Source organism: Lipophrys pholis (genome assembly GCF_963383615.2).
Source record: "Lipophrys pholis genome assembly, chromosome: 9".
Classification (NCBI taxonomy): Eukaryota; Metazoa; Chordata; class Actinopteri; order Blenniiformes; family Blenniidae; genus Lipophrys; species Lipophrys pholis.
The window spans coordinates 30,094,105-30,120,666 of record NC_137639.1 but is presented as its reverse complement, the minus strand read 5'-3'; the positions used below and the strand labels follow the sequence as shown (position 1 = coordinate 30,120,666).

At 42.7% G+C, this 26,562-nt stretch overlaps 1 protein-coding gene across 1 annotated transcript in view; it reads left to right on the top strand.

Moving 5' to 3' along the window:
- The first annotated feature begins 2,448 nt into the window (after window positions 1-2,448).
- Window positions 2,449-26,562, top strand: part of znf385d (zinc finger protein 385D) — a 106,391-nt gene continuing 82,277 nt past the window's right edge. Inside the window, exons 1-2 of the mRNA XM_080471982.1 lie at window positions 2,449-2,751; window positions 16,681-16,823. Coding sequence (XP_080328108.1) covers window positions 2,730-2,751; window positions 16,681-16,823 — 165 coding nt within the window. The 5' untranslated portion in view covers window positions 2,449-2,729. The remainder of the gene's footprint in view (window positions 2,752-16,680; window positions 16,824-26,562) is intronic.

The window sequence follows — 26,562 nt, the reverse complement described above, 5'->3', positions numbered from 1 at the left end:
CCGTCCGTCCATCCGTCCATCCGTCCTTCCATCCATCCGTCCGTCCGTCCGTCCGTCCATCCATCCGTCCGTCCGTCCGTCCGTCCATCCGTCCATCCATCCATCCATCCATCCATCCATCCATCCATCCATCCATCCATCCACCCACCCATCCATCCATCCATCCATCCGTCCAGATAATATCCATTTTAATGTATCCACATTACATTTGAGCAAATTGTACCCTGCTTTCTGTAAATACTACTCTGTCTATACAAGTTGTGTCGTCTCAACAAATACTGTTAAAGTGCTGCGAGTCCAAACAGTCAAACACACAAACATGAACTCAACAGAAAACAGCAAAGTGCCATGGTGTGCAAATACATTCAGGGATATGGAGGAAATCTTGTTTCTGACCCACAACATGGAAACATGTTTTCCTTTACTCTTGAACACCATGCATGGCATTCATTTCTACAAATAAACACAGTACAAAGGGGTGGGGGGGATGCTGGAAATCCAAACAGTTACAAAAGTAGAGACACAGTGGGAGGTAGATAATCTTCTTTGGAATTTTGTGTGGAAAGAAACATAATGCAATAAGAAAAGCAGAAGACATGAAAGGGGAGAGACTCTCATCAGTCAGAGACGCTGTTAGTAGAGATGTTTCTTGGGGTTCGTCCAGATTCGGTACAGTTAATCTGTATCCCGTGCCTGCGAACGAACCTCCACCGTAAAAACTCATCTTGTTTTTTCACTGTTCACGTAACATTAATGTTCACCATCCAACTCTTCTGGGCCAAATCCAGCTGTTACTGTTTCTACAGCTGGTGATTCAATCTGTGTCTTACCAGCTGTACGGACGTTTGGACGGACGGACAGATGGATGATTTATTCATCCTGAAGGAGAATGAAATCGTGGGCGTCTCTCAATAATCAAATTAAGAAAATTAATATTGGAACTAAACTTTATACACACAAATAAGAACAAGAATATGACTCTAAAGGTAGAAACAGTAAGGTTTGTTTTTTTAATTCTAAAGATTATGTACGATTAATTAAGATGTACACAGGAAATAACACAACTATACATACCAAGTCTTTATGAACAGGGTGCATGCGGAATTGTTTGCCATTGCACGTTGATAATAGGGGAATCAGACGTTTTTGTTATATTCTGGTGATTTAACTCTAGTGGAGGTAACTTTTTATCCTCTCTGTGATAATAATACATTAACATGCATAGACCAGAGTGAGAGTGTGTCTCTCTTCAATCCAACCTGGCAAATAGAATCCTGTTTATAAATGTTTCTGAACCAAGACAAAAAGACAAAAAAAAAAAAAAGCAAAACAGGAAAATGTACGACAGAACCGCTGAGTTTGAGTCTCATGCAAAGACAGTTTACTTTGATTCCTCTGCTATTACAAAGCTCTTAAAGGGTTTCAATGCATTTAAAATGTGAGTCAAAGCTTTGCTGGCCAATGACAGTTGAAATGCAGCGGCTGGATAATGAATCATTAACTGTTCGCCGTGGAGGACGGGGGCTTCGCTCTAAAACAACCAGAAGAGGCGAATCGTCTCACAAACGATGAGCCGAAACATTTGAACAATACTGCAGAGTTCATAACAATGACAACTCTCTTTCAGATTAGATCTTCTATCATGTGTATAAAACTGTTTTGGTGCTTTTGGGAAGGTTTAAGAAATTAAGAATTTCAGCAGCCCTACATAAAGGAATGGACAAAGAACGTAAAGATTATTCTAAAACACATAAAAAGGGGCTCTAAGGCATTATCTTTTTAATAATCCAAATAATATTGTGAAAAATTCCTGTTTGATTACTTTAAATAGTATCCTTAATGCCCGAGTAACTAAAGTATTAAGTTTTGTGATACAGAACCTGATTTCTCACAGAAACATGTTTCGAAATGCACGTACGAGACGAGCGAGAGGAAGAAAACGATAAGAGACTAAGAGGAGAAGCACCGAGAAAAGGAGAAGAAGCGAGAGATGTTTACAGAAATGGAAACGGGGTGAGGAGAGATAAGGAAGCGGAGGAACTGAGGGAAGAAGTCGGAATAAAGAAGGCAGAGGAAACGGAGCGAGCTGGTGGATGGAAGCAGGGAGAGGGGAATAAGATCAAATAAAGGAGAGACAGCGAGGGAAAACAAGAAGTGAGAGAGAGAGAGAGGCTTCGTTGACACATAAAACAAAGATGAGACAACTACAGAGAGAGAAAGAGAGAGGAGGAGAGAGAGAGAGAGCAAGAGAGAGAGAGAGAGAGACGCTGTTACTGGAAAATGTAGATAGACACCTCGGAGAGAGAAAAGAAAGAAGCGAAAGGATTCGGTGTGTGGAGGGGCCAGCGAGGAGGAGGAGGAGAAGGAGGAGGAGGAAGACAGGGGAGGGGAAGAGCTAAAGAGGAGGGGAGGGAACGAAAGAGGCAAGGGAGGACCAGTACGAGAGGAGAGAGAGAGAGAGAGAGAGAGAGAGAGAGAGAGAGAGAGAGAGAGAGAGAGGCAGAGACGGAGCTCCCTCCACAGACAGCAGCAGCAGCAGCAGCAGCGTGCCGACTCGCAGCATGCAGACTGACCACTGACATTCTGCTGTTGGATTGAACACACATGCACAGGAAACACACACACCCCTGAGGAGTGTATGAGACATGCCCAGGCTGCCGTCCATGGACACACACACACTGGCAGGGCACCCGAGAGGAAATACAGCGAACCCCCGAGCCTGAGGAGCCATGGAGAGCAGCATGTTCTTCGGTGAGTGTTTTTACATTTTCACATGTGGCTTTCGCAGCGTTTGCATCCTGAACCTCGACCTCGCATGTCTTCTTTTGCACGACACTTTGATGGCGAACGCGTGTCATGGTCCTACTTTTTGAGGGATGCTGGGAAACAGCAGCAGCGGCGGCGGCGGCGGCAGAGGAACGGGTTCCCATTGAAGGAGTGTGAAGTTCCACACCTCTGTTTGCTGCATGTGCTTCATCACAGTCAAAAGGCAGAGCATGAGTGCACCTCCTCTGCTAAATGTAAAAACCACTTCCATCCAGTCTGACTTGTTCTGGGAAACTGAAGAGAGTTTGGCACACAAATTTTTTTTTAATTAATAAATAAATAAACTGTTGAATGGACCTGCTCACCAGGTAAACTCTCTCCTCGTGCTCGAGTGGCGGTTTGTCGGACTCGATTCCACACGACCGAGCTGCTGGGAATCCAATGTTTTGGATTTCTATGTTGCTGTTCGACCCGCTGACGCGCCTGCAGGAATCCAAATAAGACGGGAGATGCCAGCCTCCAGAAGCACTTCATATTCTATGTTGGATATTTAGGGAAATCGTAAGGAAGGCCTCTTCTATTAGTCTTTTTTTTTTTAAGAAAGCGACTGGAGGGGGCTTTGGAAGACTTAATGCGCGAGCGGCTTCTCGTCAAGTGCTCCTCTCACGGTTGGCTTACAGTCACATCGGAGGAATAATTACACAGGGATCCAGACTTCTGAGGGAGTGATTTGTTAAATGAAAGACTTGATTTTTTTCTTCTTCTCATCCCGGGGATTAAGGTGATGTGAAGTTACAGAGCGTGGCTTGTAAGAGCGAGAAGGATTTTCTCTTGTTATGCCTTACACACAGCGTGAGGGTGGAGGAGGGTGGAGGTGAAGGGAGGAAGAGGGAGCCGTGAGCTTATAAATGAATAAGCTGTCAGGTGCACAGACAGCCCGGGCTCTTTTTGAGATCCACTGCCGGCGTCGGTCAGGTGTGAAACTGCTGGAAAGCGAAGGTAAAATAAAGGTGGTGCAGGTCTACTTGGATGGGTGGCTTTTCAGTTTGGGCCCCGTTTAACCCAGAGAATCACCACAAGCTTCAACCGAAGAGCAGCTCAGAGAAGCTTCTGGAGGCCCGAGATGCTTGTTTTGTCTGCGCTCTCGTCCGACAAAGTGCTCAGAAGTATCTTATCTCCACGGCTCAGCGTGAAGCAAAACAAAGGAGGAGTAAAGGTCGGCGTCTTTGCTCGGGATGTGCGTCAGTTAAGTATTTACGGTTTGCAGTCCTGAGTGCTCCGCGCAGGGAGAAATAGATTGTATCTCTTAAAAGATTAATAAACACTGTTTGTTCGCTGTCTGCTGCTTTGCCGCTGTTTAACTGGGACGTGCTTTCGATCGAAGCCGTCTGCGCGGGGCGGCAGATTCGGACCCGACCGCGTCTTCAAACACCCAAATCAATGAAACACAAGCCTTCGTTTCGCATGCGTTTAAAAACAAAAATAAAAACAGGCAGCGAATGAACTGTGACCGAACTGACTCGTCGCTGTGGAGCGCGCTGCAGTCATCCTCAGACGGTTGTAGTAGTGGAAGGCCCGGAGGAGAAACCGTCCGGTGCGTCCTTCTTTAGAAGCACGCCAGCGTCTTTTTGGTTAACCTCAGATTACAGTGCGCTGGGGAAGTGATCGCCGGAGCCAACACTCACAGGCAGCTGTGTTTATTAGTAAGCTGTGACAGCCGACGGAGCTAATCTGAGCTCCAAGACAAATACATACCGCACGCTGATGGAGTTTTAAAAGGCGGCGGGGTTTATACAGTAAAAAGGTTAATTACAAAATCTGTGAGGGTGTAGCTTTCAAAATCCAAGAGTGTTTTAAGTTTAGCCTTTTGTACTCACTTTGTTGGTATTAATAGGGGTGAAATGATTTTATCCTCCGCTCTCCGAGGGAAGTACTGATCCCACAGCATGTTGGGGGTCAGAGAACACAATCAGCAAACTCCATGAAAACACAAAAGTGTTAATCACATCTGTGACATCGTCGGCATATAAATGAGCTTCAGTGGCATTCAGATTTATCTAATAATTGGATTTGTATTTGCCGAGGGGAAGTGGACGGCCGCGCCGGAAACCGCGCTTTATTTGGCGGCTCTCCGGCAGCGTGGACGCTCAGCCTCTCTGGGCAGATCGTATCGGAGGATCCAGCAGGTCCAGGACAGTAAGAGGGGAGAAGCACGAGACGATTAATCATTAATGCCAGTCGGCGTCTTCCAGACATCGTCGTTACCCTCGACATACTGCCGCAGGAGTGAAAAAGCTTGAGCCCACATACGTGAATCCATCAGGAAGAGCAGTGACACGTAGAGACGGAGCATCATGGTTTCCAGCAGCGAGCCGTCCGGCCGTCATTTGGACGGTCAATTTTCAGAAAAGACGGCCGAACCAATAGCGGACGTGTTGCTCAAAGCCTCTGAAATCTGTGTCTCATGTCCATCACTGCCTGTCACCGTCTAATTTTGTCTAAATTCATATTTTTTCACCAAAATATAGCAAATTATCGGCTCGAGTAAACAACTTGCGACTGACTTCCGGTTCATATTCAGCCCAGTAAGGAGCGACGTGATTGGTCATTTGATAGCATGTGGTTTACACGTTTTAAAAGGCGGCCTCTGATTGGTTCATAATTCTCCCACTCATCCTGATGCGTTCAAATGCTGAAGCAGAGAGGAGGAATTTTGAGGAATTTCCTTCCCAAGATGCTGAATTAATAAGAGGAGAATAGAAACTATTTCACACTTCATAGTCTACAGGTGCTCAGTTTAGGGAGCGGATAGAAGCAATATGAAACTACAGGGGGAATAAACAAGTACATGGAGTGGAGTCTGGAGTGAGGTGAGTCAGGTACAGGTACAGGTACAGGTAAAGGTAGAGGTAGAGATAGAGGTACAGGTACAGGTACAGGTACAGGTACAGGTACAGGTAGCGGTACAGGTACAGGTACAGGTACAGGTACAGGTGGAAACCATCACCAATGAAAAGAAGGAGAAAAGGAAATATATTACAGTTAAGAAGCAAAATCTACAACCTAGTATTTGGTAGTCCAGAATGCATCAGAATGCATCATTTAAGGTCAATCTCAATTTTATTAAATTTTTTTTTAAATTGGTCGCCAATCAAATAAATTATTGTACACCCAGATTTTTGGGGATAGACACCCAAAACACAGATTTTTTCCTAAAACCATGCGTAGCAGCCGTACATATCCCGTCCAACGAGCAGCATCATTAACCGCAAGGTCGTCAAGAGAATAACTAAACAAAATTCAGAGGGTAAAAACTTTCATCAATTCGGTATCTTCCTCAAGTGTTTCCAGAAGTCGGATCACATCTCAGTTCTACATCATTACTTAAAAAAAAAAAAAGAAAGAAAAGCCTGCATCTCTGAAACAGCCCCGGGCTCGCTGCGTGTCAACTGGTTTGTGCTTAATCTGATTCATTAGAATTATGCTTAGTAAAATAAACCCCCGGAGCTCGGCAGGGCGACTGACATGATAAAGTTGTCAAAGCGGCATTATGCTGATGTGTTTATGAAACCGATTAAATGGCAAAACCGCAGTAAAGTGTCTGATGATTTGTTTCATCGAGTCGAGTTCTTAATGATCGTTAACAGCGTTTTAATGACGAAGCGTGTGTGTGACTCCTCAGGCGCAGCGTGCAGCATATGCCTGATCTGGGTCAGTGGAAACATGGAGGAAGCTGTGGGGATGTTTCCTGCAGGTGTCGCAAAGTAGTCCCGTTTACACCACAACGTCGCTGAGAACGCCACTGAAAACGCAACTTTTCAAAAATGGCTTCCGAAGAAAACGCTCCATCTCCGTGGAAACGGGGAAAACGCTATGACTCTTGAATACATTTGAAAACTTCCTGTTTACATGTGATTAGTCTTAACTGATCACCTGCAACATGCATGAAAACAAAACACAGTCTGTTTGTGTGAGAAGCTGATTCAGAAAAAATAAATAAATAATAATTATGATACAAGTTATTGTCATCGATTGAACTGACAAATGGCCTGAAGATTCATTTAGACGTTTGAACTTTGGTCAAACTAAACTTCTTTTATCAAGTGAAATTGACCAAAATGCAGATTCCATAAGGAGCGAGGTCGTTTCACACAAATATCTGCGTCGTTAGTAAAGTAAAGAATGTCAGTTTCCGCCTCCACCACTATATTTACCACAGTATTATACAGTTTAAGTCCGGTAGATACACAGCGACATCAAGAAAGTTGAAGTAATTCATGAAGCTGTGGTTTGGTCTCCACCGCCTGCTGAGAAAAAGTTGAGATAGGTTGTATCCCTCTTTAGATTTCTCGCAGCAAATCAAATCATGCTCTGAAATGAAAAAGACCCGACAGATATATTCAGAGAAATATATATTGGTTTAATTAAGAGGAAAGTTATTAGCGTGTCGATTCAAAATGAAAGAGTCCAGAAAGTAATAAAACTGTAAAACAATGAGCGAAAAAGGTGATCTTTATAATAGCATTGTAGAATTTTCTCCTGGGGGGGTTTTATTATCAAGTTTCTATAGAATGTGTCATCATACTTTTAGTATTTGAGCGCCATTTGTTTTTCCCGCTATATAAATGAAAATCTAAATAAATTTAATAAAAGCCAAGGATGTGCTGTTTGAAGTACAACAGGAAGTGTCACTCAGGAAAAAGAAAAGGGATTACAGGTTGTTGTTATAATAACCTTATTTTTAAAAGCATAAAATAATGAATGAGGCTTAATTTTCCTTGATCAGGGATGTCAAACACACTTTAGTTCATCCAGCCCAGTTTCATCTGGAGTGGGCTGGACGGGTGGACTAGTGCCACAACAACCTTTAGATTTAACAATATAGTTTTTCTTTGTTGTGGTTGTAGAGTAGACGGGATGACAACGTCTCTATCTTCCCAAAAACAAATAACTAATATTGAAAATGACTTGAAATGCATTTTAATGCAAAATACAGTGAAATGTCCAGAACCTTCTACTGTTGCATTGTGGGTGTTTTCACAAACCCGTGACGACAGCATGAGGCGAATGTTGTCATGGCAGCATCACCGATATCTCAGCTCAGATCTCGGTGTTGTTTCCACTTCTCTGTAGAAAGTTTTCTTTGCATTTTTTTACAATGTTCTTGGGAGTTTGGCCGGGTTGGAGCCTCTTGCGGGACGGTTTTGGTTCACAAGCCTCATATCTGACACCCCTGATCTAGACTTAGTTTTTTATTAGTGCAGTTTAAAGGTCCAGTCTGATTTTTCGACATCTGAACTCTGTCTTCGGGCTCAGTCCCACTATTTGCAGATTCTTGCACATGTTGTCTGTTTGCTTGTTCCTGCACACACCAGGTCGGCTCCACAACACATTAAATACAGTTTTATTAGGATTTGTGCTGGTTCCAGGTTTGAGAGCTAAATCAGCACTCTGCACATCGCCGTCTGGCCCACATCACAGATCAGGTCTGATTTCTACAGGCAATCATTCCACGACCCCGACCACTTATGAATGTCACATTTAGCGACGACACGAGGAGCTTCCAGTGAAGAGACTTCCCCTCGCCGTGCAAACAAGTTCAGCACTGGGGAGATTGTTTGCAGGGGTACCATGCATATAATCAGGCTTCTTATTCCGGCGACCTTCAGGATTTTATTTGTTTGGCTCCGGCTTGTTTTTTGATTTGTTTGTTTTGAATATATCAACAAGCGCCGCTGACAGGAAAACCGACCCGGCGAGGACCAGGCAGGAGACGGACCAGAGAAGTCCTTGTCTTCCTCCGCCTGCTCACGCTCTCTCCCCGCTGGTTATTTTAATGACACCGACCCGCTGACCTCCCGGCGTGGAGCCGCTCTCCTGAGCGACTCTGATGCAGCGTCGCCATAAAATCCAAATATTCACATTTGGAGCTGAACTAAAGTTAAATATTGACAGACGTTTTACAAAGTGATAATCATGCGTGGCATCTGTGTTTCCCTGTAGCTTTACTTCCCCCCCCCCCCCCCCCCCCCCCCCCCCCCCGAGTGTGAAGTCAGTCAGACGCTCAGGGCTCGGGGTTAAAGTTCACTTTACCAGCCGTGGACTCTTTTACCCCTCTCAGCCTTATAATTTCCTCCTCCGCTGGTGGTGACAGACGCTGCGGGCTGGAATGTGTATTTGTTTGGGCATGTTGGCCGGATTGTTGCATTTACCTTTCACAACAAAGGGCCTGATTCACTGGGATCCTGCATGCTCGTGCAAACTGATTACTCGCTCTTTGTTTGGGCGCTTCTACGGGTGATTTACTAAAAATAACACAGTGAGTAACACGGTGCACTAACAGGAAGATCTAAATGGCAGATTTTAGAATTTGATTACATAAGAAAGATCTGCTGGCAATGCTTCCATGTTCATGTGCTGGCGGAAGTTATCCATGTGTTCGGCAAATGAATCACCGTTTTGCAAAAAAAAAACAAAAACCAAAACATAATCTAGGACATATTTCAGTTCAAGTGGCCACATAGTTTGATCTCCAGTGGGCCCGACCGGGACAATAGAGCCATAAGAACCTATAAAATTTATACTTTAAAGTTTTTCTTCAGAATATACATGATAAATGACCACAATCTCAACATAAAGCAGCTGAGAAAATGCTTGCACCGTCCATCGTTTCAAACGTGGTTAAAATCATATATAAGGGCACAAACATGTTTCATGTAGTAAATCCTGTTAAACACGTTTGATTAGTATGTATGTATAATATGGCTGATCAACAACCAAACTTGTGATCATGAGGACAATCATACACTTTAAAAACCTATATATGAAAAAATATATATATACACATATGGAAAAAAATGGCTCTTTACCTATGTCAGACTGCTGAGTAAGCACTTTGATATTTGCACTTCATGGTAGTTTTTTAGGAAGAATTATTCTATCATCTTTGTCTTTGTTTTACCATATTGTTTTTATATGTTTTTATTGTTTAAATGTGTTTGTAACCTTGTATTGTTTTATGTGGGACAACGGATGGAAATGAGCCTTGTGCTAAATACGGCATATTTGCAGAAACCTGGTGAAGCTCGTGCTTTAATATGTCCAGATAAACAAACAAATGAAATATTTTGTAGAAACTCTAAGACCTGTTGTTCAGTATTTATAAAAACAGAAGCTGACTGGATGATGTGTTTTATAGATCTGATCTTTAGTTAGGTTAGTAGATCAGGTTCCACATGAGCAACCTCAAAGTATTCACCATTTATTTGTCTGCTGGAGATTCATTGATGTGCATGAGGTTAGAAAACTTTTTAAATTGGTAATTAGGTGCGTTTACAAGAGCGGCTCTATAGCGCATTAAACTTTTTGTTGCCCCTTTTCAACCACGAGAGCTTCAGCTAATTCATTCAAGCAGCGCGGCTCCTCTCTGTGTTCCACGTTGTTGCTGAGCTGCTCTGCCACTGAGCACCTCCACCCAAAGCTCCACCATCATTACACATCTGACCAAATGTAATCATTATACTTTATAATCTTCTGACTTTTGGCTTGTATTCTCTCCATCAGTATGTGTGTTTGTTTGTGAGTGGGAACGTAATTTCATCTGTGATGACAAGCAGATGCGACGGAGGGTCGAATTATAAAGATCTCGATTTATTATTATGCAATTTGTTGAAGTACTGGATGTGATTGTAGGCAGACTTTGACTCACTCAGCGGGGAATTATTTAAGAGTGAAAACGGAGAAAGAGAGAGAGAGAGAGAGATTGACACTTGTGGTTTGGAATGAAAATTTTTTAGTGATTGGATCAGTTGCTGTAAAATTTGGTTTAGGCTCCGATAATCCCCGACTCTGCGGGAGCTGCACCAGCGTTGGTGATCGCTTTACTCCTCTCTGAGTGCCTCCATCAGGGCTTCGTTTCACTTTCACTGGTTTCTCATGAAACATCTGCAGGAAAGTAACATGACATGAAGTACGAACAGGCTGACGTCACGTTTCAGCTTGTGGCTTTTTGTTGGAAGCATCAAGATGAAGATCTTATGGAAGATTAATGGATTGAATACTTTTACTTCAACTCAGCCACATTAATGCTGCGATTATACAACTGGGATTGTTACCAGTATGCAAGGTCCCATTTCCCAGTTTTCATTAAGACAAACAAGCAACATGGCCGCCAGCAGCAGCGCCGCTTTATTAGTCAACCAGGAGGGGGATGATATGAAGCTCAGCAGGAACCATTTAGGTGCAATTTATTCCCAAATGCTCCAGAGCTGCTTGGGAACCAACAACAAGCTCGTTTCAGTAAAATGAAAGTTGCAGTTCACGCCCAGAATGAGCAGAACTGTTTTGTGAGCAACTTCATCACCTTTCTTCCCTCAGATTTCTTAAAACTGCCGCCTTGTTGAGGAACATTGAATTTACATCTGGGAATTCTCATAAAGCTCCCACGTTCCCAGTGGGAAACTCCAAAGTTTGACCATGTTCAGGTGCATTTTTCCCACTTGGAGGTGGAGCTGTGACCACCTCCCTCCAACTCATTTCAAGTTGTGAATCGGCAACCTTTCTCGGATACTTCAATTTTTTTTTGTATTTTATTTATTTTTTTCAATTCTATAAAGCAAAGATCCAGTTTAGATGCATTTTTCCACTCATGAAGCACATCATGTGGCGTGAATGTCTCTTTTCTTTCCTCATTTTAGTGCTTTTAATATTTCTTATTATGCAAAGTTTGGAGGCTTTGACCAAAAACCACCACCATGTTTGGTACCTCAGGCCAGCTTCTGAGCGCGCCGTGAAAATTCACACTTTCCCAGTGGGAACGTCACACCGTGAGGGTGTTTAATTTTTCCCACCAAGAAGTGGAAACATTCTCACCTTTTTTTTTTAGGGGGACTTATTTTGTAATTTTCCTCATTATATTTCATAGTTTCTGGATGGATGGATGGATGGATGGATGGATGGATGGATGGATGGGTGGGTGGGTGGATGGATGGATGGATGGATGGATGGATGGATGGATGGATGGATGGATGGATGGATGGATGGGTGGATGGATGGATGGATGGATGGATGGATGGATGGATGGATGGGTGGATGGATGGATGGATGGATGGATGGGTGGATGGATGGATGAATGGATGGATGGATGGATGGTTGGATGGATGGATGGATGGATGGATGGATGGATGGATGGATGGTTGGATGGATGGATGGATGGATGGGTGGATGGATGGATGGATGGATGGATGGATGGATGGATGGATGAATGAATTTTATAATGAAAACTATCAAAGCGTCTTTTTTGAATTTAATATTATGGTGAAAGCATCATTTCTCCATTACTTCTTATTTTGTACTTTATATTTCACTAAATGTGCCCCAGCATAGGATATGTGCATGAATGGACGGATGCACTAAATCCTGCATTCAGCTGTGGAATCACGCGTTTTCACGAGTTTCTTCTCCTCCACTTCTTCTTTTTGTCGTTTTCCTACTTTGAAGTTCAGAAACTTTAGAGCCGTGCCAGCCCTCGTAACACCGCCTTGGATGATGCAGGTATATTAAACGGATGGACGAACGCATTTAACGGTGTGATTTTCTTTTCCGTGGTCAAACAGTAAAACTGAAAGCAATGTCACAGACTTGATTTCACGACATTTCAGAAAGAAGTCCATATTAGCCGCCACTCCATTACCACGCCACTTTGGGGCATAATGTACCGATAATCCCCAAAACTCTTTGGTTAAAGCAGACGCTCAGAGGCAACGCGGAAACTGTTACGTTGAGCAATTTCATCCCCTTAAGTCACCGTGTCAGGAGAATAACAAGACTTTATTTTGATTCCTCGTTGGCTGGTGGAACAAATAAGCCCTGTGTGATGTCAAGAGCGTTGAAGAGACCCCAGACTTTCAGCCGTGACACGTCGGATTTCATCTTCTATCAATCAGTAAACCAAACATGACCCTATCAAGCAAATTCGCATTTCGGCGCGTCGCCCCTGCAGACTAATCCGCCACATCAGGCCTGGTGTGTTTAAACTGGCTGTTCTGACTGTGCACGTCGGGCTGACGAACGGCGGATTTGGCCGTTAGGTGAGGCGAGCCTGCGGGCTGACGTCAGAGCCGGCGTGTCGAGCGACGGCACGGCTGGATGATCCCCGCGGAAAGGACATGCTTTGTTAGAAGTCGGGGCTGGGACGTGCCTCCACATGAGAGACGGCATGTGTTCTTTTTCCAACAGATGGCAGCGCTCCGGCGACTGGAGGGAGAAGACAGAGAGACGGAGTCGGAGAATGGGGGGGTGGAGGGGTGGAGGGGTCTGTGGTTTTCCCCATTTTATGACTTTAGCTTTTTATTTACCCCTAACCACTGCCTGGGGACTGAAACGTGGCAAATCTTGTTTTCATTTGTCCCGAGACTGCAGTTTGATACCGTATCTGCTCAGGCTTTTAGAGCCATGCTGGCCCGGACTTCCTCTGTTGTTAAACGTGGAGCGATATAGAAAGAAAAGAAGTCATCCCTCTGGTTCTCATTATAGCTCTTTTTTTTTTCTTCGTGAAATAGCTTATTTAATTCCTAATGTTTTGGAAGACTGTGACAGTTTTTTTTTTCTTTTTTCATTCCCGCCGTGTTGAAATCAGACTTGTGCTGGTTCCAATTGGTGGTTTAAATGGCGCTCTGCTGGCGTGGCTCGCTCACATGACAATAAAATAGAAGTATTTACTTTTGTTTTTCCTGGAGATGTGTGGGCCAGGCCTCTCTCTCTCTCTCTCTCTCTCTCTCTCTCTCTCTCTCTCTCTCTCTCTCTCTCTCGATGTTGAATCATCTCAGGAGACACACTGTGCCTGCTGCGTCGGCTATTTGTGGTGACAAATTCAAAACAAAGAAAAATCTGCTTTTTGGAGAGATAAATATCATCACTTCGCTAAGTGGTCATCTGCATGGAGGAGTTGCTCTCGGAGGACAGTTTGGATCTGATGGTGGAGACTGGAAGAAATCAAATTTAGGGCGATTACAAGCATGTAACCACAGTTTGCAGTGTTGGAACGAGTCTCTGTTGGTGGTAGAAGTGTTGAAATGTTTTATGTAAGTACAAGTAAGGACAAATAACTCACAAATTAAAATGCCAAACGTAGGATAACACTCTAGTACCATTGGTACTTCTCATGTCACACGGTAGTATGCTGGTTCACACTTTATCAAATCTGCGTTTTTGGGCCTTTTCTATGTGAAGTCAACATGCTCTGTTCATCGGTTTTCTCCCACAGTTGAGGCTTATTGGTGACTGAATGTGAGTATGTGGGAAATTCTGGAACCCAGGAACACAAGGAACTCAGAATACAGGCAAAACATGGCAGAAAAACACAGACCTCAAGCCCAATACATCCTGGAGACAATCATACAGTCAGACCCAGGTGAAACACATCAGGGCGGGGAGCAGCGATCAGACACGAGCAGGGGAAGTCAAGCAGCCCGAAACCGGAGGCAGCGTGTGAATTCAAAATAACTGAATAACATCTGGTCCTATTAAGCTGACCCAAATCACAGTTTCTATCTCAAAAACCTTCTAAATTAAATCGATTTCTCCACGTATTTCTTAAAATATTGACAACACACATTTGATTTCCTCCAGGATTTGTTGTCCGATTTGAACAAACACTGTCTCATTAATGACTGACTGGCAGCATTGAGGGTTTTATACTGTATTTTGTTATTGCGATGTGCACGATGTTCAAGCACACTTTGTTGAAATGTCCTTTTATTCGTTTTCTGAAGGTAGAAGCATTATTAAGAGGCTCTGACTGGGAGCACAAGACGCTTTGCCAAAACAAAATCAGCCTGACTATTTAATTCTGTGTTTCATGTCATCAGTTTATAATTACATGTTTGGAAGAAACAGGAAGAAATGCGCTTGTAATTAAAAATGGCCCCTCACCCTATAAAAGGGTGAAGAGGGCAATTTCTGTTGGGCAAAAACATCATTACCATAAAATGAAAATAAATTACATTGATAATCTCTCTAATATTGCAGTTTTCAGTAGGTGGAGTATATCTGCCGGTGAGTGAACAGTTTGTGGGTCTGTGAGGCAGGAAAAATGCTCAAACAAGGATTTGAGTGAGTTTGACAGTGAATATGTCAGAAGAGCTCTACAATTGCGGCTTGTGTGGGTTTTTCCTGATCTGCAGTGTGTGATGAACTACTGCCAGGGTCATGGGAAGCCAAGGCTCACTGATGCAGGTGGGGAGCAGAGGCCTTACGTATCATCTGAACCGAATTAAACCTTAAGTCTTGGAAAATCAGCAGGCATAAGCTTCTCACGCTTTCCATTGATTTCAAAGTGAAATGGTCTAACTACATCACTCAGGTAATTCTGTATGGATGTTCACATTATCTTCCATTATGGTTTCATTTTCTGGATATTGAATGAAATCCAGCATTAACCTGGTAATTTATTGCTTGGCATGAGAAGAATCCTGTGGTAGACGTCCTCACTTCTACATATATATCTAATATATACCTCACTGTCTTCAGTGCTCAGAATAATCAGCTAATTCTTATATAATCTTACGTATGGAAGTAAGCGCACGTGATGCAAATGCAACATTTTTGCGTTATTGTGTAAGAAAAATGTCGTGTTTTCAACGTTTTGAAAACAATGTCTGTTTACACAGAAATGGCAGAAACGCAGAAAAGGGTGTAGTTTTCGTATATGGCCACTGACGGGTGCTGTTGACCATTTTCATAATGGAACATGTGAAATGAGAACAATACGGACATTCGTAGGGACAGATGATTAAGTTGGATTGTTATCACCGTGACTGTCAAAATAAAACTACCAATTCCCAGGAGAATAAGTACAGAGAGTCATGACACTCTGGAGGCCGCCATTGTTTTCTGTTGTTCATCTACTTGTGCATGTGCAGAACTATTCATTACGACCGTGGTGCTCCTGCGCAGGAGCAGTTGCTTTTACCCCTGTTTACAGTGTCTGAGTGTTTTCAAGAAGTTTCACCTTGGGAACAGTTTTTTGTTTTTTGTTTTTTTTTATTGTTTTCAGTGACTCCAAGCCTTAAGTAGCACATAAACGTAACGAGGTATCAGGCTGGAACTGAAGTGTAAAACGTCACGCAACCAATCAATCACTCGTAACCTAATTCCTCTGGTCATTGCCTGCAATGCTTTCTAATGATTTGTCCATAAGGAGAGGAAGCTGGTCCAAAAGAAGGGTTGTTTTGTTGTGATATACTGATGATCAACTGTGAATCAGATGAGGCTGGATGTAGGATACATGGATGGATTTTACCCCCGAGTTTGACTTGAAATAAATGCTGTGTCACCACAGTCCGGGTTCCAATGACTGTGATTCAATGTTTTCCTCCCTTGTGATAAAATGAGCTGAACTCAAGGTCCACTTACTTGCTTCATCATTGCTCTTTACCATGGAAACAGTCTGACAGAGTCCTCATCAGATGAGCTGTGTTCAAAAGCACCAATAAAAGGTCAACCTCGTGGATGAATAATGTAATCACCAACATCAAGTTCTGAAGCATGGCGATCCCAGTACAAACTAGTAGAAAATGAAACGTTTTAATTTGTAAAGATGGAAAGTGATTCAACGTTTTATCAAGCTAAAACCACGTAAATCTGATATCTCAGGGATTTCCGTGCCACCCAATGAAATAGCTTTGGTTTGAATGGAATCAGTTGGACCTGATCTGGGAGCTGTTGTGTCTTGGCGGTCTTGGTGGCACAGGTGCTAAATAGCGCGAAAGATGACGTCCACGAGCACGAAGCGGCGACACCGTGCTGCGTTTTCCTCCAACTAAACAGGCACATATTGAGGGTTCGCTGTCAGATTTTGGCCGGAGCCTTTTCTTCCTCCCGCTGATCACGTTGCCTCTGATCCCCCTCCCACAGGTAACACATGTCAAAATGGCCTGATGCCTGCTTTGGTGCGTCCCGCCCTGCCTGCTGTCCAGACTTCGCTGGGACTGAAGCAGTTATTCCCGATCCCTCTGGATGCAGCCTCGGCGGTCAGCCTCTTCCCGGGATTCAACATGGTGAGTCTCCTCTGCGTGTTGCTGGTTGTCAGGCGTTCTGCTCGCTGGCTTTCAGGTGGATATTTAACCTTGTTTTGATGGACATCCATCAGAGTCCATCAGTCGAGAAAACTGATCCCCAACTGCTAAAGACGGGTTGATACACATTGTTCAGAATCCCATATTGTCGTTTTTCAGTCTTGTATGCGATCATTTTCCTTGACTTTGCTTCCAGTTGTGGCTCTTGGAGTATATGTTAGTTTTTTTTCCATTAAGCCGTCTTCCATGACTTTTAGCCACGATTCCTGTTCCTGATCGCAATTTCCTGTATGTTGCTTTCCTGCTTGCGACTTTTAATATTATATATGGAACCAAACAACCTTTGGGAGATCCAAATTCAAGTATTTGCTTTAATTCTTAACAAAAAAACATGTATCATCTGCATACCTGATGACAATGTAATTGCCTGCTTTTAGATTTTTCTGTAAAGAAGCGAACCAGATTGTTCCCAGAAAATTACCCTCAAATTCGTGAATTGGTGTGTTTCCCACATATTGTACCAATATTCATCTGTAATTTCCACTTGAAGCTCATTCTTCCATTTTTCTTTGCGTTTGTCACACAAAGTCAATCCCTCATAAAGCGATGAAGCCATTCTTATATCTTTTTTTCCTTTTCATGCTTCACTGATCATTTGAATCTAAAATGGCTTAATTTACCTCCTACAATACACACAAAACACCACCACAGAAAAGCCATTCATACATTTTCAAAAGTCCCCAGCCGTCTTTCTGTCATCAGTCCAAAACTGCTCTTTTTCCACATCCAACATATAATATCCATCTGAAAGACAAATATCTCTTCAATCTGCCCGTTCCTCATGACCTTTGTTTCATTTGTTATTACTGCCTCAGAGCTGCAATATGGGGCTTTTCACTGCGAGGCAACGAGGTCCAACCTCCCTGTTGATGCAGCTGTCTTTTTTATTAAATGATGTGTCACACAGTTGGCCATAAAACATCCATTTAAGATGACTCTTATACAACTTGTGCAAGAGTTTGAAATGGAGGGAGTGTGTTTTCCTCGCACGGACACTTGAGAAAAAGACGTTTCTATGGAGAAATGTATGTTTTGTCCTGCAAACATTTAGACTGAAAGTTTGCAAGCCGATCTCCGACCGCTTCTGCTTGCTTCTGTTATTGAAACCATACATTTTCTGCTTCAATCCGGCAGCAACGCGGAGCTGATCGGTGGGGACAAATGTGATTGTTGTGTTTACTCTGCGGATCGTTTGCGTATTCCATTTCATCCATACCGACGTCAAGATCTCGGTTCAGAACATCGTAAACTTGAGCGCAGACTGTGTCTCTTGGAGGCGTTCGCCAGCAAAAGTAAAGCTCATCTCCTTGTTAACGTTCACATCTGGTTTTGTTTTTAACCCAGACATATAGACACTCTGTGGTTTACTTTATAAAAACCTGAAAACAAGCTTTCCATCCACCTGTCGCAAAATCTGACCACAGCATGAAGCTTGTGCTGCTTAAAAAGTTTAAAATCAGCAATGGCAGCATGACGATCCATCAGTCTATCTTTGTATTTATCAATTGTAAATAATTACCCGTGTAAGAAATATGAACCTTTGAAAGCCATTCTCTTTATACGAGATGCGCAGATTAAACCCTCAGACAGCAAAGACTGTCTGGAGTTCTCCCTGTGCTCGAGTGGGTTTTTCTAACCCACCGCAACCACAGACGGTTCTCTCTACTGCCAGCAGGGCGGCGTTATCGCTGCCTGAAGGCATATATATATATATATATATAAGCATTTCTTGTGTGTTTAGGTTTGGAACAGGTGCTAAACACATTCCACTGCATGTTATCCCATGTATAATTATGATTGTGACAAATTAAGGTCTTGACTTGACTTGACTTGACTTGACTAGACGATTACTGACCTCCCCTCCTGGAGAGGTCTGAGATTGCTCCATATCAATGATAAAACATCACAAAACATCAAGAACCTCTCCAAATGGGGCCCCCCACTGGATGTCTCTGTGCCATGGCTCGGATAACTGTCTCCTTTAGACTTCCAACGACAGGTTGGGAACCCCCCTAATGGGGCCCTCTGCTTCTTGTCACTGTGTATTGGAGGGAGCCTCCCAGAGAGCGCTGACATTTGGAACATATTGAATGATGTCAACGACATAACTTGAAGCCCCGTTGGACGGGGAATTAGGGGAATCTCCCTAATGGGGCCCTTTGCTTGCCACATGCCTCTATCAGGACATGCACTGTTGTTCTGACCCGGGGCCCCCAGTGGGTTTTCAAGTTCCCTGATAGACGATAGATGGAATATGAGTCTCGTTCCCCCACAATGAACAACTCCTGCACATTTTAATGACCAGAAAATTACTCTCTGAAAGTTTATTTTGAATTCAAGACTTTTTGTTTTGTTTTTAATTCAATGCAATCTAGTCTCTTTTCTTTATTTTTTCCTTCCATGTTTCAAACTTTGGTCTCTCAGCAGCTGGTGTGAACAGGTTTCGCGGCGTGTTGCTGCCCGGGCCTTATTGAATTTGCATGCGGTGAAGCGCTTGCTTCTCAAATGGAGCTTTCATCCAGTGTGCACTTACTGTACTGGGACGCTCAGTATGGATCTATTGATTTACCTTTTTTTTTTTTTTTTTTTAAGTAGAAAGTAATTATGAGGAAATATGTGGCCTCACGAGGCCGGATCTGCCGAGGTCATCAAAAAAAAAGAAAAAGTGATGACTCCTGTATAAATGAAAATCCCTGATAAACAAAAGCCTCGAATGGGTTTTCTTTCAACACCCTTTGGTGAATTACAAGGATTGCTCAATTCAAAATCGACTGTGGCTGAAAATGTGGAAAAGACATGCAACATGGAGGAGGTGGGGTGAAAGAGTGAAAGAAAAACTCCAAAACCCTGGGGAGGACGGGTTGTTTCTTCAGGGAGGGCTTCATGAGAAAGTTCACCGTTTCCTTCTCCCCGTCTAATCTGTGTTTCACACCCCTGATAATGAGCAATACGCTGGGAAGCCTCCAAACGGTGGAAACGCTGATACTAGATTAACACAAAGTAATCACCTCTTGCTCGGGAGGTGGCACCTCCCGTACCTTCGCCGCTCTGCTCTTCCTCTCGCCGAGTCTTCCCGTCTTTGTCGCAGTCGTTCCTGTGAGCCGCCGGTTTCTTAATCACCGGCAGAATCCGCCGCAGCTCTTTACAAAGCCGGAGTTGTCAACAGAAGCTTCATAAAGCGGTTGAAGCTACTGTTTCTGCGGCGCCGATACAAGCCCCTCCGCTGTGCTTCCGGCGCCAGTGTACGTCTGATTTTCAAGGGTGCAACAAAGGCGTCTGTTTGCGAGCTCGCAGGTCTGGTAAAGGTGTTTTTCAGTTTATATAGCGAATGCTGCAAAAGTCAAACAGGAGCAGAGAAAAAAAGTTAACTCTGGAAAAGTTTTTTTTTTTTTTTTGAAAGGAAATAGTGATCGAAAAGTTCAAATAATGACGTGAGGTACGATGTGTTGCCGCCACACGCCGCAAATCACAGACGGACTCAATTTACAAAGCTTTACCACGCCATCTGATCGATCAAAGTGAGAAACTCCTTCCTGTTTTGGACTATAGTGATATGTTATATAGCCAGGATTTGGTTTATTATTACCACGTCAATGAGTTCCTGCAATAGTACAAATATGTGGCTTAAACACCTGTTATGAATAGCAAAGACACATTTTTAGTATTTCAAAGGGATTTAAACCCTTTACAGGACTTTTATTGAAAAACCACAATTCTTATCAAAGGATATTTTTACTCTTGTACCCCTGCGAAATTACAATTTGCCATTTTTACATTGTAGAAGCCATTATACTGGCACTTTCCAGCTCAAAACAAAAATCTTTCCTTTCTTGGGAAAAGGTCCTTTAAATAGAATTGAGCACCACGGTCTGACTATATAATGTATTATTTGCAAAAAGTAACCTTAAAAACGACCTCAAAGAAGTATTGTTATTATATATTGACAACTCTTGTGTGTGAATTTATTTCTTATATCGACAATTCAAATGAACAAAGTAGGAAACTGGGCAAAATGAGCAAAAAGCTCCTGTCATCAAAATTACACATAAAAGTTTAAACATCTATTATATGCTCATCGTCCAGGTATGGTTTATTGTAGGGATTTACCCAGATCGTTATATCGTAAAATAAAAACAAATCCGATTATCAGCTTTTCTAGATTCTGAAAAAACAGACCAAAGGAGCAAATTTGAACCATTTTTCTGTCTAGTTTAGTGCAAAACACGTTTTATGTACAATTTACATTTAAATTGAACTATTTCCTGACTATATTCATTGATGTAGTTTGAAAGACATGCAGAAGTTTAAGTAATGTGGTCACTTGTCCGATAAAGGGTTAAAAGTTAGTATTTGAAGTGCAGCTGTTGCTGAAAGTGACGCATGCATGCATCAGCTTTAAAACAGAGAAATTGAGGACAAAACAGCGTGTGTGTGTGTGTGTGTGTGTGTGTGTGTGTGTGTGTGTGTGTGTGTGTGTGTTTCACTACTACTCTGTGTGAGCGTACAACAATTGTTTATCCTGGTCCAAATGCCACGAACGGCAAGAGTAAATTGCGTAAAAGAAGTGTCTTGGCTTGAACTGAAGAGTTGTTTTTTTTCCCATGTCTGCACGATATGGCTTCACTCAAGCAGTTTATTAGGACGTGAGGATCTTTGATTATAATTGTGCACAGAAACCACACAGCTGTTCGATGGAGGCGAGCAGATTTTGTGATTTACAGATCGGGCTGGAGCTCCTTTCCATCTGCACTCCTTACGAAAGCAGACGCTTTGTATCTGCTCCGATGAGGTCAGATTTGCTTACTCGCCTCCGGGGCTCAACAAACATTTACGCTCCCGTATTCAAAAATCAAAAAAAATAAAATGTTAAGTGATCCTATGGATAATGATGACGGTTCTTCCAGTAACACATCGCAGTGGTGAGAAGGCTCTTAATCCTAACGAGATTCACTTTACTCGGTTCATTTTACACATAAGAAGCGGAAAAGGAAAACAAGCAAAAGTTTATTCTGCGACAGTCGGGAGGTCTTTAGCCTCGGGGCAGAAAAATAAATTAGTTGTTGCTCTTAGTCTTTCTTCTGAACTGAAGGAAAACTAAAACATTCCTTCAAGTCACTGGAAGACTTGACGACATGCGTGTAGAGGATGCAGGCTTGGTGCGCTTATCTTTTAATTACACGTGTTGGATATTTAATGGGTCGAGTTTATCGACAATTAAAGGTTTTTATTCGACGCTCTGATCTTGGTGGTTTGTGCTTCGCAAAACAATTATTGTTGGTTGTAATCCGATGGCTCACACCTGTTAGTTTCAGTGAAAGTTCAAGATTACATTTGGAAAATGATGTCCGTTTACACAGAAACGGCGCGAACGCTGAAAATTATGACGTTTTCATGTTGGGCCACTAGTGGGTGCTGTAGGTTGTTTTTGTAGTGAAACAACAGAAATATATGGACAGAGAACAATACGCTATAACGTCAACAACAGTAGCACACAGATTACGGAGACTATAAAACTACCAAATCCCAGGAGAGTATGGACTGGGACTAATTACACTCAATAACATTATTGTTCCTGTCCGTCTACTGAGCACGTGCAGAAGAACTATTTACTACGGCCGCGGTGCGCGTGCGCAGTAGCAGCAATTCAGAGAAGTTATGTTTTCCCCCGTTTCCATGGAGACAGAGTCGGACCAATTTTTGAGAAGTTCCACCTAGGGAGCCATTTTCAAGAAGTTGCATTTGCCCGAAGCAGCGTTTCCATGTAAACTAACTCGTTGGAAGTTTCCACCTGCAGCCTGGGAGACGTCCTCCCCTGCGTAACTGCATATTTCCAATCTAATCAGACAGAAGTGTCTTTACATGTCTTGATTCTTATCTGATTATTGTTTCATTACCATTACAGTCCATGCAGCCGCTGATGTAGATCATATAAACAGAGCCTCAGTTTTCAGGTATCTATGGGTTGTGGATTGTGTATCTTGTTGTGCTTGCCGTGGTACAGTACTTGCCCTTGTACTTAGCCAGGTGATATAGCCCGGATTTCACCCTATGTTATTGTTAATCCCGCCCTTGAATGCCATTCTGAATAAAGGGGATCTACAAGATGAATGAACGCATCAATACCTGGATCTTGTAAGTGACACACACTGTGTGTTAGTGCAGATCTGGATTGTCTCGTCATTCTAACAGAAGATTTTACCATCGCACTTCAGTTTGTGAGGGAAAATAGAATTACACTGGAATAAGATGCTGGGTTTTTCTTCAATATGGACGATCACGTCAAAGCAGATATTTGTGCAAACATAATATTATCAGTAGAGATTGACATTTTTCTATAGACATATAACGACCGAGGGTTTATTGTATGAAGTAAACATAAACGTGCGCACACAGTATTTTCAGCGAGCACTTACAGCTTTCCAGAAATAACAAATAGCATCTGTCTGCCTGCACAAATCGATATCGTAAGAACTTAATGTACGTCAAAGACAATACTCAGTGCAATAACCACCACTGTTTGTTTTTGAGTCGCATTCATTAATTTGCGAGCAGAAATTCCCCCTTATTTTTCCTTCTTCTTCTTCTTTGTGACAGTTTTATCGGGCTCTGAGCCGAACAAATATTCTCATCTGGAGATTTTATACTTGAAGAAAATAAGACCACAATCCTCCTAATTTTCCCTCGACCTCTTTCAACATGTGAGGCAGCGTGAAATCTCCCACAGCCACTCTGACACGGAGACGAAAATTGTACGAACACATCTTAACGAAATTAATAGAAAATAAAAAAAAGTGCGGCGCAATTGGAATATCTGACATGTGGCGTGATTAGAAGTACTTAACGACGCTGATGAGTGTTGAAATAACGGTAATTCTTTTCCCTTTAGGATGACACACAACAACTGTACGAGGACTACAGACGAAAAATAGCCATTAGGCTAATTCTGGCATATTTTGCAGAAATGTATATTAATATGCACTGTCCCTATAATAGAAATAAATTAAATGAAAATAAATAGTAATTAAAATTAAAGAGCATTAAATGGGGAGTGTGTTGTAGGTTTGCTCGGGTTCAGGTTCATCACTTTTCTCCCTGTTACATACCTGGGATTTCTCCAGGTTTTCCCTCGGCGGTACAAAAACAAGCATCTGAGCTTAATTTGTGACTCTAAATTATAAAACTGCGACAGTGAGTCTCTGAAGAGAGTGAAGAGAAAGGTTAAACCTTCATGATATTAAAACTTTATTAGAACCTTCATAAAAGACAAACGAAGACGCGACATCATTAAAAATGTTTTCAGCCCCGTTTACACAATGTTTTTAACTGAAAACGTAAAACCTACGCTGCTCTTTGGGTGACACTGTTGCTCGGAGCCGCTGAAAACGTTTTGACAACGGCTCCCAAGGTGGGACTTTTTGAAAACGCTCCGTCCCCATGGAAACGGGAGAAAACACAATTTATTTTGAAAATGCTCCAAATGCAACCTTTCTGTGATGCTACTGCACATGTGCAGCACAGACGTAGTGTGTGGCATGTTTGTGGTATGTGTGTATATATATATATATATATATATATATATATATATATATATATATATATATATATATACTGTATATGGCTTCATGGTTCCATGCAGTCATGAAAGCTGCAGTACATCCAGTGTTTTCCTTTCACTGTATTAGTGTGGACAGGTTATCACACACACACACACACACACACACACACACACACACACACACACACACACACACACACACACACACACACACACACACACACACACACACACACACACACTGGGATGTGTTGAAGTAAATCCTCAGTTACTTTGCAGCAAAAAGAAAAAAAACCAAAACAAAACTAGGCAGTCAAAGAAAGAGGAATTGGCTGGAAGGAGTTTGGCTGATTGCTCTGCGACTTTCGATTGATTCAATCAAGAGGCAGTTATTGAAATTGCCCCCCTGAAAGAAATGGGGCAAAACCTGAGGAGAGAAGGCAGGAACGAGGAGGGAGAGCTCAACGGGAACGGGAGAGTTTTGGGGTGTAATGGAAGAGAAAAGTGAAAAGGGGGAAAGTAGTTTTCAGTTTAACAGAGTGGAAGACTGTGTGTGTGTGTGTGTGTGTGTGTGTGTGTGTGTGTGTGTGTGTGTGTGTGTGTGTGTGTGTGTGTGTGTGTGTGTGTGTGTGTGTGTGTGTGTGTGTGTGTGTGTGTGTGTGTGTGTGTGTGTGTGTGAGTTGTCTCTCTTCGGCCCTGAAAATAAGATCTATCCCGCCCGGAGCCTACGTTTGTCTTGGAGAAACAATACAAACTCCATTTCCCGCTGCAGAGTAATCAGGAATGTGATTTATTGATCCGGCGCAGGGATCTGCACGCTGGGAAATTGCTTTGTCGTCGTGCAGCCGCAGCCAGCGACACGCCGGCCGGCCATTTCGGTGCTGACCCCGCCCTCGCTCAGTCACCGTGGGCATCAGAGGCTGTAATGGAAATGTGCTCCTCCACAAAGGATGTCGCCGCTGTTCTTTTGTGCTTTTTCGTTGAAGTTCAATTCATTTCCAGCGTGGAGCAGGTCAGCTGAGTGACAGACGGGACTCGTTCAGGCCTTCAGTTCTTCAAACGCTTCAGATTCACCATTCATGGGGTGAGAACGGGGCCCAACCATGCAGCCAAGCTGAAATCGGTTCATAAATGTCTACATCAGCGGTTAACATGGACTGTAAGATAATTAAACTATAATCCGAGTAGAATCACATTTAATATCTGATGGGATTGGGCCTACGCAGGCTCCATTCACACAATGTTTTCAAGTGAAAAGGCGAAGCTTTCATTGTGTTTTGGGAGTCCGTTTACGTGACAAAAAACAGCGCCAACTAGTGGGCCAACATGAAAACGACATTGTTTTCAGCGTTTCTGCCACCTCTGTTTAAAACAGGAATCGTTTTCAAAACGTTGCAGTGTAAAGGTGATAAAAACGCCAAAAAAAACATGTGTTTTCTCTTGAAATGTTGTCGTGTAAACGAGGACTCAGAGTCTATGTAAACAGCTACGTAATTAAAAAACTCAGTCCGGGAAACCATGTTACTGCAACAGTAATCTCCTTCTGATCAAACCCCGAAGAAGAACACTTTTATTCTGGTCAAGCAGTTTTAAAAGAAATTGATACGATCCATCTTGAATTCTGCCGGACGTCCAGGTAAAGCTGGAGGAGGAATCATGTGTCAAATAGCCCAACATCCCAGTGCAAAGCATTATGGGATTCATCTGCATGGGATGTACATGTGTCACACAAATGGAACAATCTGACCTCTCACCTGGAAAGAATTTCGCCCTTAAAGTGACTAAAAGTTAATTCTTCAGAGTCTTTCCTCATTGTTTTGATTGGTTTATAAACTTGGACTCAAACTGAAACCAAATTAGATGTTATCTCACGGATACAGTAAAACACGAGGCGTTTCTGACTCACGTGTTATTGTGTGTCCTGCCAGATGTTTGAAAGCGGCACGTTGTTAAGACGTGCGCCAGAGCGACTTTACGAGGTGGTAACGTTACTTTACAGCTCGTCACGCTGGCTCCTGCTGAAGAAAAGCCAAATTATTTTAGCTTTAAAGTTCACTTACAAAACTAAAAGTCATTAAAAGACAATTAATTTCTTTTTTAAAGCTC